Here is a 20,078-nt window from a genome sequence, read left to right as displayed (position 1 = left end):
CAAAACGAGAGCTAACCTCCACCCGCTCCCGCAGGAGAATCGTGCCTCCTGCCGTGTCTGCCGGAAACGGCTCCCAACCTTGCCCCGATACCGCACTCCAGCCGCTCGGGGCTCAAGCTCCCCCGTACAAAATGGCGACGGGGCCTGGGGAGAAGCCATAGAGACGCCCGCTCTCCGCGGAGAGAGCGCCGGCCTCTTCGGGACGTCCGCGCCCTCTGAGAGGCTGGAGGGGCTCGCGTTCCGGCGGAGGCGGGGACAGGGTGCGCCTCGAAGGGCCCGTCTAGGAGGACAGCAAGCAGTCTCTATGGTGCCGGGTCCTCCGAGCCTGTCACGTGGCCGACGGAAGCCGCCGCGGAGGCGGGGGGAGGAGAAAGGGGCGGGAGGGCGAGGGGGTTGCTCCAGACCCGGCGACGACTGGGTTGTCATGGAGCCGCGGGCCCGTGCCGGCGCATGCGCCACCTGACCCGCCGGCTGTGCTTGGAGTGGCGACCCCGACCCCGGCCCGAGGTGAGGAAGGGAGGACGGGGCGCACGGGGAGAGGGTTTGGGCGGGGAGCGTGGGAAAGGAGGTGGGAGTAGGGGCAAGAAGAAGGGTCGCGAGGTAGGCAGGAGGGAGAATCAGGACTTCAGGGGGACAGAGGCCCAAATGGTGGGAGCAGAGGGCGTGCGTCCCTCCCCCAGTTCGTTGGTGGGTTTAGTTTTGAGGGGCGGGCTTTGGTGGGAGAGGGAGTCAAGGGCGAGGAGGGGGCGGAGTACCGAGAGGGGCTGGTGTGGGGTGCCAGTGGGGTGAGACCCTGAGGGCGAGGGGCCGGGTCTAGCCCTGGAGGTGACAGCTGTGGGCTTCGGGGCGGGCGAGCTGGAGGCCTCCGGCCGGGCTGTGAACTGAGGGGCAGGGAACGGGCAGGTGAGTGGGTGAGGGAGCTGGTAACCTGGTGAGGGCCCTGGGATCCGGTCTGGGGGCTGGAGGTGGCGCCCCGTTCTGGGTCCCGGCACAGGTGTGCTGTCCTTTCCAGAGACGTGTTGCCACTCACTTGGCTGGTTATTTCTCCTGGGTGGCCAGGCGGCCAGGCCTGGTGCCAGGGGTTGGGGAGATGGGAAAGAAGTGCCAAGAATGGAGTTAGTGGGTGAGTTGGGGGCCGGCGGGGGGGGGCTCTGATCCAGGCCGAAATGAGGCTCCCGGCCATTGCCCAAGTCCTGGCAGGTTGCATGGCCTGGGCGTTTGCCCTGGGCGGCTGGTGGTATGCCAGCCACAGCACAGTCCTAGGGTCTGCCCAGTGGTGCCCTGCTGAGCTGGCAGCTGGGGGGTGGGGGGGGGGCCTGGAGGGCGCTCCTGCTGCCTGGCACAGACGCGCGTGGGCTGGTGCGAATGGGAGTGGGCACTGTTGCTGCGAACCCTGCTGGAAGGGGCGGCGGGGAGCGCTTGAGGGAAGTTCTCTAATCATCTGCGCTTTGGAAGAGGAGGATGGCGTGAGCCACACCAGGTGCCGAACAGGACGTTGTATGGGAGTGGGGTTTAGGATCTTTGACATGAATCTTTGCAGCCAAGTTGAAGAATGAAAATGGATGTGAAGGGAAAGATGAATGTGAAGAGATCTAGGTATAACCGGGAGGTAAAGGGGTTGTTCCCTGTTAAAATACACAGACATTTCCCCGGAATGGTATCTCCCAACATGCAGACCAAGAGAAAACGACTTCTATAATGTATGCAGAATTCAAACTGGGATTACCCATGGTTTCTGGGCTGTAAGGTCTTAGTTTTTTCTGGCCTTGTTACTTTATTGTAAGGTCTCTGCTTGGGCTTTCTCTTCGCAACTCTGTCCGTGGTGGCTGTTAGACATGTGACACATTTTAAAGGAAACTTGAGCTCTCGGGAAAGTTGCCAAGTATCTATAAAAGGAGAGATCTGAGAGCAGCATTGCAGATTCTTTCCTTGTAAACCTTGGGTGTCCTTTTTTTTAATTCATAAGCCTACATCATCATAGAGATTGTTTTTGGATTAGACCAACCTTTAATTAGGTTGATGGATTTATCCCTGAGTTTTCATCTTAGATGAAGGGGTGGATGAGAGATCTTCCTGCAGGAGACCAGAGCTGGAAGTTAGGTCTTGAGGTAACCATGGCGTTTGGAAATGCCGACTCTTGACCTTCAAGCTGTTCAGGTATTTCAGTGACAGCTAAGCTGCTAGGGCTGTCAGCGAGGCTCAGCAGGGGAGGGGATTTGCAGGCATTTATTATTCTGTTGAGTATCTCACACATATTGTTGGGAGCTGAGGTTGCAAAGATTAAAAAAAAAACTGTTGAGGTTGAAGAGACAGATAATTAGAGTCTAATGTTAGAAGTGCAAAAATAGAAGCAGGAGCCAAGTGCTGTGGAGCACTTGCTAGAATTTTATCTTATACCTGTTTATATAAGCCTCTGTGTTTATGTTCACTTTCCATGATAAGTTTTAGTACGAACTGTTCTCTCTGGGAACCTTTGGACACTGTGTTACCTGTTACTTATTAAGAGGCCCAGTCAGGGTCGATTCTGACAGCTTGGTGAGCTTAAGTGGGAGTCCTTTTCGTGCAGAGTCAGGCTCATGAGGATCTGAGATGTTTGTAGGTGATGGTAGCAGTTTCCAGTCTGTGCCAGGAAGCAGAGATGGCACAGTGGGTAAGAGCATGGTAACCCATTTTCTTTTTCTTTTTTCTTCCTTTTTTTATAGCAAAGGTAGAAATTTATTAAAGAACAAGTACAAATTCCCACGTGGGGAAGGGGAAAGAATCCCACAACACAGACTCCCACCTGGGGAGGGGGAAAGAGTCCCCATAACCGATTTTTAACCCCTAGTCAGCTTATGAGTAAAATAATGCTGAGAAAGAAGAAAATCTTGAGGTTTTCAGACTTTGCCGTTTGTGTGGCCCTGGGTTTGAGAGCAGCAGAAGTAAATGCCATCCCCTGCTGCTCTCCTGTGGAGTGAGCCTCCCTGTGCTGTGTGCGAGTGGGCCTGTTTGATTGATGACCTCAGTGCCGCTTCTGGGGAGGAAGCGCCGCTCCTCTCAGAGCAGAGAGGTCCAGGTTGGGTGTAGCCCTTCATTCAGCATCTTTTTTTGAACGTCTCTGGGCACTCAGGCTTCCTGTGGCATGAGGAGAACTTAGGACAGGACTTTCACACTTTAGTCACTTTCACATCCAAGGTAGTTAATTTACTATTCTACAGTGCTATTTACCTCCAACTGCCGCCAGTTCTCCAGGATCTAAAATTTTAGCATCTGTTCTCTTTTTAACCAATTTGTCAACGCTTCAGTTTTTTTATTTCATACTCAGTGTTGTCCTGCATATTCTTTTTAAAAAAAAAAATATTTTATTGATTTTTTACAGAGAGGAAGGGAGAGAGATAGTTAGAAACATCGTTGAGAGAGAAACATCGATCAGCTGCCTCCTGCACATCTCCTACTGGGGATGTGCCCGCAACCCAGGTACGTGCCCTTGACCGGAATCGAACCTGGGACCTTTCAGTCCACAGACCGACGCTCTATCTACTGAGCCAAACCGGTTTCGGCGCCCTGCATGTTCTTGACTGGCCAGAATAAATTCCTGTTTATCTTCTTGGAGCTCCATTGAATACACTTTAATAACACCAGCAAGACCTTTCTCCTCCTGTCACAAGGATTGTAGAAGGCTAAATTGGGATGCCTTATCTAAAATACCCGTAAAGTATCCGTATTTTGTAAGATAATTTGAAACTTTGTCAAGTTCTAACTCAGTTGCAACTAACATGAGCTGCTTTCCTAATCTAAATCAACAGTAGGGGCAGACTTGAATGATACATCTGATTGGTCACCCACAAGCAAAATCTACTTCCATTTTGCAGAAACCTCCTATTCACTTTCCATGCACATTTCTTGGTTTTCATACAAAGGGATTCTGATGTAATTAGAGATACACTTATACATGTTAGTCTGTTTTTTAGGCTGCACTGTTGAACTTCCTGGCCATCCAATAGAGAGATGTTGTTTTTGCGTAGTGCTGTACAAGATGTGACAGTGCCATTGTTTATCTTCTGTGCACCGGGGACTAAACCTGTGACCTGTGAACGGGTGCTTGGTTTGACATGGGGAGACCAGTTCCTTTAAATCAGCGGTTCTCAACCTGTGGGTCGTGACCCCTTTGGGGGTTGAACGACTCTTTCACAGGGGTCGCCTAAGATCATCGGAAAACATATATAATTACATATTGTTTTTGTGATTAATCACTATGCTTTAATTTTGTTCAATTTGTAACAATGAAATTGGGGGTCACCACAACATGAGGAACTGTATTAAAGGGTCGTGGCATTAGGAAGGTTGAGAACCATTGCTTTAAATGAACTCAGTATGGTACAAAGTAATTTTTACTTGCAGTTGTGTTTATGATTCAGTCTCATTCAGATCAGTGTGTGTTCCCTTTTGCCCACTTATACTGTGTGCAAACGTATGAACAAGAGGGCTGCTCAGGGACGCTCGTAAAGCATCCTTGTCTTCTCTTTAATTTTTGTTTATCTTGAATCCCTCCTCTGCTTCTGGAGTAGCTGGTGTTCTCCATGAGGTCCTGGTTGGCAGAAATGTTCAGCCTTGGCCTTTCAGGGTGTTCCAGATACAGTGCTGTTGGCAGGGGGCGCGTGTTTCTCTGCACTCAGGACAAGGGGATGGAGCTGCGAGTGGACTGCGAATTAAAATGCTGCCAGGCTTTGTTTACACCTACTGTCTTAGTGTACTTGGGCTGCTATAACAAAATATCTCAGCCGGAGTGGCTTGCAAACAACAGGAATTTATTGTTAGTGATTCTAGAGGCTGGAAGTCTGAGATGAGGGTGGTTGGGTGGTGGAAGGGGCTAAGTAGCTGTCTGGAGCCTCTTTTATGAGGCACTAATCCTACTTACGAGGGCTCCACCCTCATGATTTAAGCACCTTCCAAAAGGCCCGCCTCCTAATACCATAATTTTGGGGGGTTAGGATTTCAACATATGAATTTGAGGGGAACACAAACATTGAGACCAGCACTTAGGCAGTTTTATTATTGTCATTTTCCTTGTTGGCCTCCTGTTGTCTTGAGCCCTGTGATAGCTCTTGTGTTCTTATCTTGCTGCCATTCTTCTTTGCCTCAAATGGCCTTGTTAGAATATCTGGAATGCTTTCAGCTTCTATCAGCCCTTTGAAGGGCTCATTCATCTCATTCTTTGCACTGTTAGCTTAGTTATGGATCTGCAATGGACTGGCTCTCACTGGGCAAACCTGTGCTTCTTCCTGGGCTCCCAACATGTACATGTGACGGCCTACCAAGCATCTCCACTTGGAAGACCCACAGTCGCTTCTCTCTCACGGCCTAAACTGAACCGCCTCGCCACCACCATATGTCTTCTGGGCTCCACCGTCCATCCCCCAACATGCAGTCACCAAGCCCCATCAAGTCAGCCTTCTAAATAAATGTCTCCAATCTGTTCACTTCTCTCCTGTCACTGCCACCACCTTAAGTCACCGGGACTACATAGTGGTATCTAGATCAGTGGTACTCAACCTTCCTAAGGCCGCGACCCTTTAATACAGTTCCTCATATTGTGGTGACCCGCAACCATAAAATTATTTTTGTTGCTACTTCATAACTGTAATTTTGCTACTGTTACAAATCGTAATGTAAATATCTGATATGCAGGATGTATTTTCATTGTACAAATTGAACATAATTAAAGCATAGTGATTAATTACAAAAACAGTATGTCATTATATACTCAATATGTGTTTTCCGATGGTCTTAGGTGACCCCTGTGAAAGGGTCATTCGACCCCCAAAGGGGTCGCGACCCACAGGTTGAGAACCGCTGATCTAGACGGTCTCAATGCTGATCCGGCCTCTCCCTAAATTTAGTCTCCAGCATCCAAATGCTTTTAAAATGCAGATCTGATCTTGTCACTTTTCTGGTTAAAATCCTTCTGTGACTTCTCTTTGCTCTTAATACCCAAAGTCTTCACAACATCGCTTACAAGGCACTGCCTGTCTGGCCCACACCGACCCTTCTCGTGTCACGTGGCCTTCTACCCCCTGCACTGTGCCCTGGCCCCCTGGGCCTTTCAGCTCTTTGAATGTGTCAGGCTCCTTTCTCCTTAGGGCTTTCAGACTTCACACCCACCGGCCCCCTTCCCCAGCCAACTTCCCCACTTCTGCTCCTTCCCACTAACTCTGTCTTCCTCCAGATCCCAGCTACATGTCACTTCCTCAGGAAAGCCTTCCCCCACCTGTCCCCCCAGACTCTTAGCCCCTCCCCTTCATAGCTGTTATCAAAATAGTAATTAATTGTGTGCTTACTTGATTAATGTCTGTCTCCCTCTAGAATGTAAACTCCAGGAAGGTAGACCATGTCTACCCTGTATCCCCAGTCCTGGTTCATGGTGGGCACTTGATAAAGATTTTTAAAGGACTGAATGTAACTTAGCTGAACCTCAACTTCCTCCTCTATAAAATGGGATAGCCAGAGAGGAGGACGTGAGAGTCGAGTGAGATAAAATTAACAGCAATAATGTTGTGGGCTTTTATAGAAGCAAAGCACTATTCTATATGATCTTATTTGTGCATAAAAGTGCTTTTTAAGCCCAAAAGTAGCATGCATATAAAAGGAGTTGTTTTCACTCTGTTCAGTGAAAGGTTAACTTGAGAAGCGCACTGTGGGAGGTGGCAGTAAGTGGGGAGTGGCAGATGTAACCTGGGAAAGCAAGCCCTGTCCCAGATGGGCATCCCCCCTGCTCTCCTCCCTCGGGGAGCAGGGAGAGTTACCCGGTCCTGAAACCTAATCAGATGTGCCTTTGTTAGCCGTTCCAAAGCCGCCAGTGCATGTGGTGTGCGCGCCTTGAATTTGTAATAGATGCGGAGGGCAGGGAGGGGACAGTGGGCCTCCTTTTGGGTGGAAACCCTCCTACGGCTCAGAAAACTGGAAGCCTTTTCCGTTGAGACCTCTGAGAAAACGCAGAGGAAGTGGGTGAGGCCAGTGATCTTTGCCCTCTCTTCGCTCACCATCTCAGTCACCTGTTCAGCTCTCTAGGCAGTGGCTTCTTATGTAACTGTTGTTTTGCACAGGGCAGCCCCGATGAAAGAGTCCTAGTGAACTCACTGCCAGCCCGGAGAACATGGAGAGGAAAGCCCCGTCCAGAGAGAGCCCCGGAAGACTCTCGGCCAAACTAGGCAAAGGCACGGAGATGAAAAAAGTGGCTCGTCAGCTCGGCGTGGCGGCGGCCGAGTCAGACAAGGACTCTGGATTTTCAGGTTAAAATGCCTCGTTCTTTCTGCATTGTCACGAATGATTTGCCTGAAAGCGGTCCTCCCCCAAACTCCTTCGTGTGATAGGGATGGGAAACTTTCACATACAGAATAAATAAATATCTGATCTCTTAAAATGACAATTCTGGTGCCATATGGCAGGGTACCGATCAGACTCACCACGGGGTTAGTTCTGAAGGAGTGATTTGACATCTTTTTTTAAAAAATATATTTATATTTATTTCAGAGAGGAAGGGAGAGGGAGAGAGAGATAGAAACATCAGTGAGGAGAGAGAATCATTGATCGGCTGCCTACTGCACGCCCCACACTGAGGATCGAGCCTGCAACCCAGGCATGTGCCCTGACTGGGAATCAGACCAGGACCTCTTGATTCATAGGTCGATGCTCAACCATTAAGCCACGCTGTCCAGGGGATTTGACATCTTTTTTCAACTCAATTTTAAATCTTAGAACTGTTGCAAGTAGTTACTGGAAAAAATAAGTACTCATAATTCTGTTGTTTTCACTCCTTTTTCATAGGAATAGTTACATTGCAGGAAAAAATACTGCATGTTGTTACCATGTAACAAATTAAAACGAAAAGAGTATACAATTTGTTAAAGTAACTTTTTTGCTAAGAAAGTAATTTTGCTTCGTTTAAAAATGTTTCTCCTCTACAGCCCGTCCTCCCGATATCCATGTATTTCGCATTTGGACTTGAGTATCTGTTAGAGATGAGAAAGGAGACGAGTTTTCCTTACTAGTTTGTCCAAACCTTACCTGAAAGGGCTAGCTGCATACCCGATGAACCTTTCAATTTTGTGCTGAGGCGCCTTTATTTCCAGGTCTGAGAGTAGTGGCTTGACATACCATAGCTCTAGTGTCAACATTTTGGCCCGGGATGCAGAAAGGTGATGCTAGGGGATTCTGGCTGGGTTAGCACCCTGGGATGGAGCCCTCTCCTAGATGAAGACTTAATGTTATCTAGCCTCACAGAGACTAATCAGTCCGTGCTCCTGATTTATTAACTTACACTGAGCAATACAGCTGTTAGGAATGCTAGATCTGCCTCATCCTTAGATTGGTATATTATATTTCCTCCCCGTAGGGAGGCTGTGTGAGAAGCCAAATTATAAATAGACTGTTGCTCGGAGAAGAACAGAGCACCTACTGACGGAGGGATTAGAATAGGGACAGTCGGGAAGCGAGGGCCAACGTGTAGCCCCTTGGTTTTTCTTCTCTGTCGCTTAGCACTGTTTCCTCAACTTGCCTCATCATAAGCTCATCTGAGGCATTTGTTAAAAACACTGCTTGCCAGACCCTGCTCCTGGATGCTGTGATGTTGAGGGCCTTCGGGGAGGGCCTGGGATGTGGGGGTTATTTTTTGTGTCTGGTGAGTTGTGTAATCAGACAGGTTTGGGAAACACTGCAGGCTTACTGTCTCTCTTTTTTTAAGGTCATGTTTGTTTTCATCTGTTTTTCATATCACAAAGGTGATACATGCTCATTGTAGAAGCTTAGAAATGTAGAAACTTGGAAAGAACAATATAAGCATTATCTATCATCCCACTACCTATTTTTTCTCAATACTGTGGACATTTTGGTACTTCTCGTTCCCACAACTTCAGGCAGTTGTTATGTAGTATGTCCCAAAGTCTGGATGGTGTTTCTGATCGTTTCTTTATTCTGTAGAAGCACTTTAAGAAGTGTTGTGCTGGTCAGACACAGGCAGTGTTAAAACCAACCAAACTGGTTGTGCTCCAGAAAGTGACCCCAGGGAATGCCTCAGCCACACCTGGGCCAGGTGCCAGTGATTTTGTCACTGCCTGAGTTATTATTTCAGTCACTTGGTGAATGATGTAATCTGCGATTTTTAAAAAAATACGTTTTTATTGATTTCAGAGAGGAAGGGAGAGGTGGGGGGAGAGAGAGAGAAACATCAATGATGAGACAGAAGCATCGATTGGCTGCCTCCTGCATACCCCCTATTGGGGATTGAGCCCGAAACATGGGCAGGTGCCCTTGATTGGAACTGAACCCGGGACCCTTCAGTCCACAGGCTGGCTCTCTATCCACTGAGCCAAACTGGCTGGAGCTAATCTGCGATTTTTTAAAAAAAATATATTTTATTGATTTTTTACAGAGAGGAAGGGAGAGGAATAGAGAGTTAGAAACATCGATGAGAGAGAAACATCGATCAGCTGCCTTCTGCACACTCCCCACGGGGGATGTGCCCGCAAGCAAGGTACATGCCCTTGACTGGAATCGAACCTGGGACCCTTGAGTCCGCAGGCCGATGCTCTATCCACTGAGCCAAACCGGTTAGGGCTAATCTGTGATTTTTAATTAGCTGCAGTCCATAGTCAGAGTTTGCCCATTGCCCCAGTAGTGTCCTTTGGTCCATTCGTTTTAGATCCTGGGTCCACTGACGATTGTACATTTCATTTAGTTGTCCTGTCTTTTTAGTTTTATTTAATCTAGAGCAGCTCCCTCATCTTTCCTATCCTTTCCTTTTTTATTCTTTAATGACATCGACATCTTTGAATGAGTTAGGCCTGTTGTTCTGTAGAATGTCCCACACTCTGGATTTTTCTGATAGCTTCCCCATTACTCGAATCAGGATAACATTTTTTTACAGCCTACTGCACTTTTTCTGTTATATCCCCTCATTGCACACGTAAGGAGACTCTTATGTTTGCCTTATTCTTGCTGGTGCTCTGGTTGATCACTTGGTTAAGGTGGTGTTTACGCTTGCTTAAGGTAGCATATACCAGATTTTTTTAATGTAAAAGTACCCTTTTTTTCTTTGTAATTATAAGCAATTTATGAGATGGTATTTTGAGATTGTATGACTATTCTGCTCCCCAACAAACTCTTGACCTGTGGCTTTGACATCCATTGATGATCTTTGCCCAAATCAAGCACTACATGTGTGGTTCTGACTTAACTGCAAGTGTTGACAGTTGTCCTCATTTAAAGTTTCATTCCGGGCCTGCCTCATCTAGTTGACTCTGTGATTCCTGATGAGCGTTTAGGGTATCCCCAGACTCCTAACAGGGTTTCAGCAATCTCTGGGGATGCTCCAGTAGATAGCTAAATAAGTCCTTTGTGATGGATTCACGGAGGGCATTCTTATTTTCTTTGCCTTGGAGAGTATCTATCACCGATGTGCAGGGTCCCAGTAGACACAGCAACAAAGGAGATGTCTAACCGGGTAGAGGGAACAACAACGACAGACACGTTTTAAACCTCAGCTTTGATGAACTTACCCAGAATTTACAATTAGGAAGAAGCTCTTTCAGTTTCCGCATGGATGTAAGTTTTAAGGTTTTGTGTTTATTATTATTTTTTACAATATATTTTTATTTCCAAGAGGAAGGAAGAGGGAGAGAGAGATAGAAATGTCAATGTGAAAGTAATGAAATGAAATAACTTTGAAGCCTTCCACCCAGCTCTGTAGGCTGGTGATGATTTCTTTCACAGGAACCTGAATTGATGCAGGCTTTTGTCTGTAAGAGTTAGAAGGAGTCCTCGGGCAGTCATTCCTAGTCTTTGGGGGCAGAGGTGATAATTATGGATGCCTTTTGAGAGTCCAATGAAAGCTAAAGACCCTCTCCTCAGAAAAATGCACAAAAACCCATCTCACAAATGTTCCATTCAGTTTCAAGGAGTCCTGCCACTCCCCAGGAGGCCTGGTTAGCAGCCTCTAGCCTAGAGCCCCGGTGAACTGTCCGTTTTCCTGCCCACCAGATGGGAGTTCGGAGTGTCTGAGCTCGGTGGAGCAAATGGAGTCCGAGGACATGCTGAGCGCCTTAGGCTGGAGCCGGGAAGACCGGCCAAGACTGAACTCCAAGGCTGCGAGCGGTGCCTTCCCCACTCTCTCCCCCATGGTCGTCATGAAGAACGTGCTGGTCAAACAGGTGAGGGGGGTGCAAGTTCAAGTGCCTGGGCTTCCTGTGTGCAGAGGCTCCCCTCCGCCCAGGAGGGATTTAGACACAGAGCACTAGAACCACGCAGCTGCCGAGCACTCTGTCCTGGGGAAAGGATGTTTCCTTTCAACTACTGACAGTGTTTAAAAAGGACTCCAGGACAGCAAGACTATTTTATTTCTGTATCCCTAGTTTATCCAGAGGAGCACCGGAATTCTTTAGTCATGTATAAAAGAACCAGGCAGAAATGTCATAACTTTCATAGTACAGTTAATAGATGACAGAATTCAGGGTATAAACAAAAGAATCTCTTTTTAACTTGAAATGCCCTGGGAATTTAGAAATGTAGGATGCATTTATTTGTTTGAGAAGTGGAGGCAATTTCCATGTTTCTCCTGTCACATTCTGAGCCTTTTCTTAGTAATCAGCCAAGGACGTGCCGTTAGTGGAAAAGCAGCTCTTTGGTTAAGGTGTGGCTGCCCCAGCAGAGTCTGCACGGCATTGCTGTGGAGCTGAAACACATCCTGTTGGGGGCTTGGTTACATAACTATGCATAATATGTGATTATTGTCCAGATATGCAAGAACAGATTTAGATGAAAATCTAAGCCCCCATGTTTGAAACCGAGAACTTAATCAGATGAACTGAGTTCAAGAACACTTAACCTTACCCTGCTTTGCTCTAAAATATATCAGCTCTCCCATGGGGCCATTGATGAGGCTGCAGGAAGCTAGGACATTTGAAACTGGCTTTATGCTGCTGACCTTCCAGCTCAGGTAGAAGAACATACACGGCTGTAGCCTGACATGAAACCTTATGTCTTAACTATTACCTAGTTATTTCCGAGGAACACAAACGGATTTTCAACAAGCCAACCTGGTGAGTTTGGACAAAGAATTTGGAAATTTTTGCGTGACAAATCACCTCAGCAGGAAAAACAGCTCTGCTTATTGAAACGAAGAGAGAGAATAAAGACACGTAATGGAGCCCAGATGAGCTTGTCCAGACCCCATCAGTGCTGTGATGCTTCTCAGGGCTTCCTTTCTCCCGGTTCTTTCTGTCCCCGCCTTCCTCTCTGGCTCCCTGTTTGTCAGTCCTTCCTGTGTGTCTGTGTTTATATGCCTTCTTTGTTGTAGGCAGGCTGGCAGCTCCCCAGGGCGGAGAACAGCCCACAGTTGAGGAGTGGGTAGGCTTTTCCAGCAGAGCTGCATTCTCCAGGACAAAGGCCTGCCGGGAGGCTGCTGGCTCCATCAGCAGATGGGAAGCTTGGGGCGGGCGGACCTGATGGAGTCGTCTAGGAGTTTCGTCTTGTTTTCTCACACGTTAGAATCCAGCACATTCCAACATTAAAATAGTGATATACTTTTAAAAATATGTGTATTTTGTGTAATGTCTTGGTTTTATTTTATTTTTTATATATATACTACAGCAGTGGTCGCCAACCTGTGGTCTGTGAGGTCCGAAAGGTTGGTGACCACTGGTTTCAGGAAACCTTTGGAGCAGCAGTCACCAACCCGTGGTCCAAAGACCACTGGTGGTCCGTGAGGTCCGAAAGGTTGGCGACCGCTGTATTAGTGGCCTGATTCATGCACCGGTGGGGCCCCTCGGCCTGGCCTGTGGGGATCGGGCCGGAACCAGCTCTCTGACATCCCCTGAAAAGTCCCAGATTGCGAGAAGACATAGGCCAGGCCGAGGGGCCCCACAGGTGCACGAATCCATGCACTGGGCCTCTAGTATGCATATAAGATCTTTGGTTAATCTCTTCCTGCCCTCCCCCCACCCCCCTTCCCTCTGAGATTCATCAGTCTGTTCCATGTTTCCTTGCCGGTGTTTTCCTCTCCTGTGTTGAGTGTCTGCCCCCTGGTGGTCAGTGCATGTCATAGATACCAGCTGGTCGGCCGGTTGCTTAGGCTTTTATATATATAGATATTTTTTATTATTTCAGAGAGAGGGAGAGAGGATAGAAACATCAATGATGAGAGAGAATCATTGATCAGCTGCCTCCTGCACACCCCCCACTGGGGATCGAGCCCACAACCCAGGCATGTGCCTTGACTGGGAATCAAACCATAACCTTCTGGTTCATGGGTCGATGCTCAACCACTGGGCCACACCAGCTGGGCTAATGTCTTGGTTTTAGATACTTTGCTTTTGAAGGTCTGATTCCAGTTCTGCCACTCGACTGTGTGATCTTGCACACAATTACTTAATAACCTGGGCTTCAGTTTCCTCATCTTCAGTGTGAAGGCTTCGTGGAAAATGACCCTGAGATTGTAGCCAAGACTAAAATCTTGTCCCGTATTCCCTCAGATTTTTTCAACATAAATAATATATTGTAAAATCTAATAATTAGAACCAGTAAGCTAAGTATCTACTACAGCAATGGGCATAGCAGCATTAGGAAGAATCCAGTGAAATCAGCTTAGGAAAGCAGTGAAGTAGAAATTTTCTGCATCCATTTGCCTCATAGTAGGTCCACCCTTAGGGCATGAGTGACTGGGGGAATAGCCTGATGTTTTCCTTCTGACTGAGCTGGACTAGGCTGATGTCTGCTTCGAAAGACCCCTGCTTTTGGATCTGCTCTGACAGGGAAGTGTGGTGCTAGGCCTAGCATTGCTTGCTTACATAGTACATCCAGCATATATCTGAATACCAAGAGGGCTTCAGAATGGACTCCCCAGATGATCCCAACTTTTGCATAGGAGATGAACTATAGCTGGCCTAATGTTCTAGCCACACATCGAGGAAGCTCAAAGGTGTGCAAAATGGTGGGCATGTGTAGGAGATAGCTCTCCTCAGCAATGACCACCCCACCAGCTCATATCTTTGGGACCAGGTTGGAACTGGACTGGCTTTTACATATTGGAAAAGATAGCCATACCCTTCTTTATTAGCTTTCCATCTGAATCAGTACTTAATTAAAAATGAAAATGCATAACTGAGGAGTACTATAACAAAGGCAATGTAGTAGAATGGTTAGGGTGGGTTTTAGAGCCAGCTCTGTCACTTAGTGTCTTGTTGACTTAAAGCACGTTATTTCAACTTTCTACACCTCAGTTTCTATTTGTGAAGGGAAATGATCACTACCTCACAGGGTTGTTATGGAAACAATCCATGTAAAACATCACACACAGTGCTAGCTTGTAGTAAGCACCAATACCTGATAACTGTTATTATCTTGAGTGGTTTTGTGATTGTTGGGTGTCACTGCCTTAAAAAGGGGGCCCATGGACTCCTGACAATATGTGACTTTAATCAAAAGTTGTGTTCAGGTGAAAGAGGGTCCAGATGTAACTAAATGAAGACAGACTCTTGTGTAAAGTCACATTTATAGTCTTGAAATGAGCACATTTTAACCATGCCAAGCAATTGTATTGCCCATATTTTTATTGCCTCAATTGTGACCTTAACTATGTCATTACTTCATCTACCTACAGTTTCTCTTCCTGAGTGGTAGCACTTGAATAAAAATAGGTATTTCCTTCAGTTTTGCCTTAGGAAAAGTGTAAAAAAAGAAAGAAAGGAAGAAATTATAGCCCTACCCGGTTTGGCTCATTGGATAGTGTGTCATCCTGTGGACCGGAGGATCCCAGGTTTGATTCGGGTCAAGGGCATGTACCTCGGTTGCAGGCTCCTCTCCAGCCCGGGCCCTGGTCAGAGCGTGTGCAGGAGGCAACCAATTGATGTGTTTCTCTCACATTGATATTTCCCTCTGTCTTTCCCTCTTTCTTCCACTCTCTCTAAAATCCATGGAAAAATATCCTCAGGTGAGGATTGAAAAAAAAAAATTATAATGGCAGGCCCAAATGGATTTTTAAGCCACTTTTCCAATCACGCTCTTCAGAAAGGGCTACCTGTTTTGTGAGGGAAGCTCTGTACGTGAAATTGTTGTAAATCTCTGCTTTGCGCCTTAGCAGAAGCAGGTAACAAGGAGTGTGCTGTTTTCATCTGCTTTCAGGGCAGCAGCTCATCCCAGCTCCAGTCATGGACCGTCCAGCCCTCCTTCGAAGTGATCTCGGCACAGCCACAGCTCCTGTTCCTTCACCCGCCTGTGCCATCGCCTGTCAGCCCATGTCACGCTGGCGAGAAAAGGTCCGACTCCAAGAACTACTTGCCCATTCTGAATTCTTACACCAAAATAGCCCCACACCCAGGCAAAAGGGGCCTCTCCCTCAGCCCAAAAGAGAAAGATCGTGGAACGCAGAAGAAAATCTGTACTGAGAGACCTGGGCTGAGCCTGCCCGCCAGTGAGCCCACCAAGACAGGTGCTGTGTCATCCAGTCCCCCGACTGCAGCACCCCCCAGTGCCAAGCTGGTGGAGGACTCAGCTCTGCAGGGTGTGCCCTCCCTCGTGGCAGGCGGAAGTCCACAGACTCTTCAGCCCGTGTCCAGCAGCCATGTGGCTAAAGCTCCCAGCTTGACCTTTGCTTCCCCTGCCAGTCCTGTCTGCGCATCAGACAGCACTCTGCATGGGGTAGAGAGCACCTCCCCCCTGTCACCACTGTCAGCTAATTATAGCTCACCTCTGTGGGCCGCAGAGCACCTCTGCCGCAGCCCGGATCTCTTCTCAGAGCAGCTGCCCAGCAAACACAGGCGCTTTCAGAACACCCTGGTAGTCCTGCACAAGTCCGGCTTGCTGGAGATCACTTTGAAAACCAAGGAGCTGATTCGTCAGAACCAGGCAACACAGGTGGAGCTAGACCAGCTAAAGGAGCAGACCCAGCTGTTTATAGAGGCCGCCAAGAGCAGGGCTCCTCAGGCGTGGGCCAGGCTGCAGGCATCGCTAACCCTGGGGGCTAGTCATGCTGGCGGTGACCTAGAAGCATTCTCTGATCACCCAGACATATAGCACAGAAGGCAGACTTTCCTGTTACTTGAATGGTTCTTTTTTAACTCTCTTGCTGTTATCTTACTCCTGTTTCCCAAAGCTTATGTAAGGTCTTTTCCTTCTACTCTTAAACTGTTCAACAGTTCACTTATGAAGCCTCATGCCAGTCCCTGGCTGCTGTCTTAACCTGTGATCTGTGCCCAGTTTACATATGCCTCTGTTCCACTGAGGACCTCAGATTCGGGGTGTCCATGAGTCCCTTTCCTTAGCCTGCAGGTGCTTAGGTGGGTCACGGGGCAAAGCAGAAGAGAGGAGTGTGTGGAGCTCTAGCTGTCACCTCCCACCGTCCCACTCACTAACTGATCAGAGGTGCAGTGACATGGATGAGCGTACTGAATGACACCTGTCAAGCCAGGGAGTAGGTGACAAGGATCCCTTTCCAGATCTTCCCTTGAATATCTTAGAGAAAAGTAAGAGGAGGTGTGGTTGCATTCCTTAAGGCATCATGCCATTTGGCCAAAACCTAAAATGCTTTGGGCACAGGCTGGGCCTAAGGTGCAAACACTTAATGACTTAAAGCTTTGTTTTTTTTAAACTTGAAAGTCAAGGGAAAAGGGTGGTACCATTTAACTCTGACACTTTCATCACAAACCAGGTTTCTCTTCACTTTAACTGGTAGGCAAAATAACTTCAGCTTTTTAAAGTATGGAACGGATGCAGTACCATCTGGAGTTACAGTTGATGAATTGCTTTTCTGAGTTAGAGTCTGAAGAAACACATGGTCAGTATCCCTTGGTCAGGAGCTGGAAGATTCCAGTAATTTGTGCTTTTTTTCTTTCTACTTTTGAAACAATGCAACCTGTTTTATGTGTGAAAATCTTTTTTTTTTTTTTTTTTTTGTATACAGAGAGGAAGGGAGAGGGATAGAGAGCCAGAAACATCGATGAGAGAGAAACATCGATCAGCTGCCTCCTGCACACTCCCCACCAGGGATGTGCCCGCAACCAAGGTACATGCCCTTGACCGGAATCGAATCTGGGACCCTTGAGTCCGCAGGCTGACTGACGCTCTATCCACTGAGCCAAACCGGTTAGGGCTATGTGTGAAAATCTTAAAGATAGCTTCATGGTGCCTGAGAGTGAGTGAGTGGTGTAAATTAACCCTCTGCTGCCACTTTTTCTTCTTTTGTTTTCCTAAAAGAGGATGTGATTATTAAGCTCGATAGATTTGAGATTAAAATCATCCTAATAATTTTAATTTCATAAAATTATATGAAATATAAGCCCACAAAGTTGGCTTCTCACCAGTTTCGCCTCCAAAGCTTTCATGTGACGCACAGCGACCTGGAGCGAGCAGGAGCAGCGTCTTCTGTGTTTCTGCCATGTGTTGGGTATTGGCAGCAAGCCCAGAGGTGTGGTGTTGCGTATGTGAGGTTCACCTGGGAATGGAGGCTGTGATGGGAATTTACAGACACACATGCTTTCAGCTTCATTGTCAAGGTAAGCTGGATTCTAATAGTAAAGCTTTAAACGTTTCCTCCTCTCATTTAAAAATGTCATCCTCTTGAAAATCTAACTAACAACTTCTGGATGACCAGCTTTTACACAGGAAAATGTTCTTGAAGTTTTACCAAGGCCAGAAAGCAGCTAAAGCTGGTATCTGCTAGGTAGTGGTAACTCTAACGTAGTTTAAAAATTACAAGGCTTTGGATCGCCTCCACTTTATTCTCAAACGTGCATGAGTTAGGTAAGGCCGATTTACTAGTAGAAATAAATAACTTGGTAAAATCTCTAGACACCTGATTAACGCAGAACTATTATCTGCCATTTGCTTTCTGAAAGAGTGTCAGAGATTAGAGCCAGTGTGTCTTTAAGCAGACCCAGCTCCTTTGAGTATTTTGTCTGGGCCTCCCCCTTCTGCCTCCCCAAGTCTGCGGTACCACAGCAACTCTGCTCTGCGCACCATGCCAGGAAGCTTCCTTTTTGGCAGAATGCATTTGGCGGCAGAGCTACAGAGACAGGTGCGTTCGGAACAGCCTGGCGCTAGCCATGAGTCTTACTGAGTGTCAAAATCTGAACACAATTGCTGAGAACCAAATTTATTCCATCCGAAAACCTTCTGGAGCTCTAAGCCTCTTGGAATCTTCTTCCCAGATTAAGGTTTGCATTCCCTTCTGTCACAGTAAAAGATGATGAAAGCCATCGTTGATCCTCACAGCTCTTGTCTGGCCTTATGACTTAGTGCTGGAAGTCTCTAAGCTCTTAGCTTGGGTGCTTGTTGTCTTGTGGAGCTTGGGGTAGGTGAAGCCACGTAGAGAAGGAGAGTCCATTGAAGCTAGCAGACATTGGGGCCAGGGGCCATTTCAGCAAATGGAGGAACCTTGGAGTTGACCAGAAAGACCTCCGTTGGTTGCACAAGGCTGATTTGATCTGGTATGATGTCCCGTGGCAGAGCTACTGTTTTCTGAACGTGTGAAGCCATTCTTAGCTCAAATCAGTCCTTCTGGCAGATTTTGTTGGCAATATTTAAAAAAAAAAAAAACTAGAAAAAGCTGCTGATTGAATTGGTTATGGGAATGGAGTTTAATGACATTGTAATTTATTGCTCTCATTACCATTTATTGATTATAGTATTGTCTGACTTTATTGATTCCTTCAGCAGACGGTAACTCATGCATATATCGAAGTGTTTTTCCAGTTATGAGTTCTTTAGGGTAGAGATTTCTTTACCAAATGTGAATTCTTTTGAAGAAGTATGAAGTTTTGTAGAAATTGACTGTGAAATGTCAGATTAAAATAAAAGACACATACTTGAAAATTATTTGGCCTTTTTGCTTTATAACTGCTTAAAAATACTAAGTGAAACCTAGAGTAAATATTTGAATTGATTTAAGTTTTGAACATATGTACTCATGTCATTTGGGCAGTTTGGGATTAGATACTGAACTTGCAGAAATTTATTGTTTGGACTTTGACCAGTGTGCAAACAATCTTGAGGCAAATGAATGGCCCAGTGTTCCCTAGAGTCTTGGACGTTTATTTTGGGTAGGTTGGGAGGAGAGGAGAATGGAGTCCAATTATTTCTTCCATCTGATGTGACACTTTCACATAGAGAATTTTTAAGTGACAAAACTTCAGTTGTCCACTACGGGATAAACTAAAGCCACGTTAAGTGACGTTCTTTCTACAACAGACGTGCATCTCCAAGCCCTTCTCCTCGCTTTCGGAGTTGATTCCTGATGCTCTGTTCCTCCTCAGGCTTCACCTAGAGAATCCCAAAAGGGTGTGGTGCCCCCTAAGGCCAGTCAGGATACCCCTCCTGGGATTTTTAAGACATTGGAAAAATTAAAAGCTTGTCCTCATTTAAAGGCCTACAGAGATGCCATGGTTTTAATGCTTACAGCCCTATTTCTCTCCAACACAATTTTCTGTCACTTAGAATCCAGACAAGGGAGAGCACCCAGAGCGGACCCTGCGAGACGGAGGAGAGCACCGTTGTTTGAGTGTGTAAACCCCTGGCCCCCTCGGCATGATTCCTGCGCATGGAAATAATTCCACCTAGACGCCTGTTCGTGAACATGTCTGTTTAGTCCTCATCTTTCATGGCAGCACTGCAGATAGCAGCCTGGTGTGCTGGGGTCAACAGACCTGCACATGCCTGTCACGTGTTACTCATTAGCTAGGTGACTTTGGCTCAGTCACTGGGCCTGCCTAGGTGTCACTCCTCTCACTGAATAATAAAGTATTGGACCTGGGTCTCTCCATAGTTTTCAGCTCTAACCATTTGTAAGACCTCTACCTAGGTTACAGCTGAGCCATAAAATTAATAGATTAATTTATTTTTATATTTATTTATTTTTTACCTACAATGTAGGCTCCTAGTGCTTTGTTAGGATAGCTTTATATTACAGTCAGACTTTTACTGCAGGTGACTTTTAGCTGTCAGACTTTTACTGCAGGTGACTCTGGAAGAACCTTTTTGCTAGTCTGTATTCATTGGTTTTGCCTTCCTTGCAGCTAACATGGATTCACTAATTCCCATATAAAAGACTACTCCCA

The 20,078-nt window shown here is 46.8% G+C and overlaps 1 protein-coding gene across 2 annotated transcripts; it reads left to right on the top strand.

Moving 5' to 3' along the window:
• The first annotated feature begins 373 nt into the window (after positions 1-373).
• On the top strand, positions 374-18,827 carry CIPC (CLOCK interacting pacemaker). 2 transcript variants are annotated; one of them, XM_081098226.1, is made up of 4 exons: positions 374-507; positions 7,083-7,268; positions 11,014-11,183; positions 15,151-18,827. In XM_081098226.1, exons 2-4 carry the CDS (start codon positions 7,133-7,135, stop codon positions 16,039-16,041), a joined length of 1,197 nt encoding a protein of 398 aa, XP_080954352.1. In that variant the 5' UTR covers positions 374-507; positions 7,083-7,132; the 3' UTR covers positions 16,042-18,827. The 2 variants fall into 2 exon arrangements, with proteins under 2 accessions (XP_080954352.1, XP_080954353.1); XM_081098227.1 differs by lacking the exon at positions 374-507 and adding an exon at positions 2,571-2,650.
• The last annotated feature ends 1,251 nt before the right edge of the window (positions 18,828-20,078 follow it).

Source organism: Myotis nattereri (genome assembly GCF_964212035.1).
Source record: "Myotis nattereri genome assembly, chromosome: 1".
Taxonomy (NCBI): domain Eukaryota; kingdom Metazoa; phylum Chordata; class Mammalia; order Chiroptera; family Vespertilionidae; genus Myotis; species Myotis nattereri.
The sequence above is the reverse complement of the archived record's forward strand: the minus strand, read 5'-3'. Positions and strand labels throughout refer to the sequence as shown.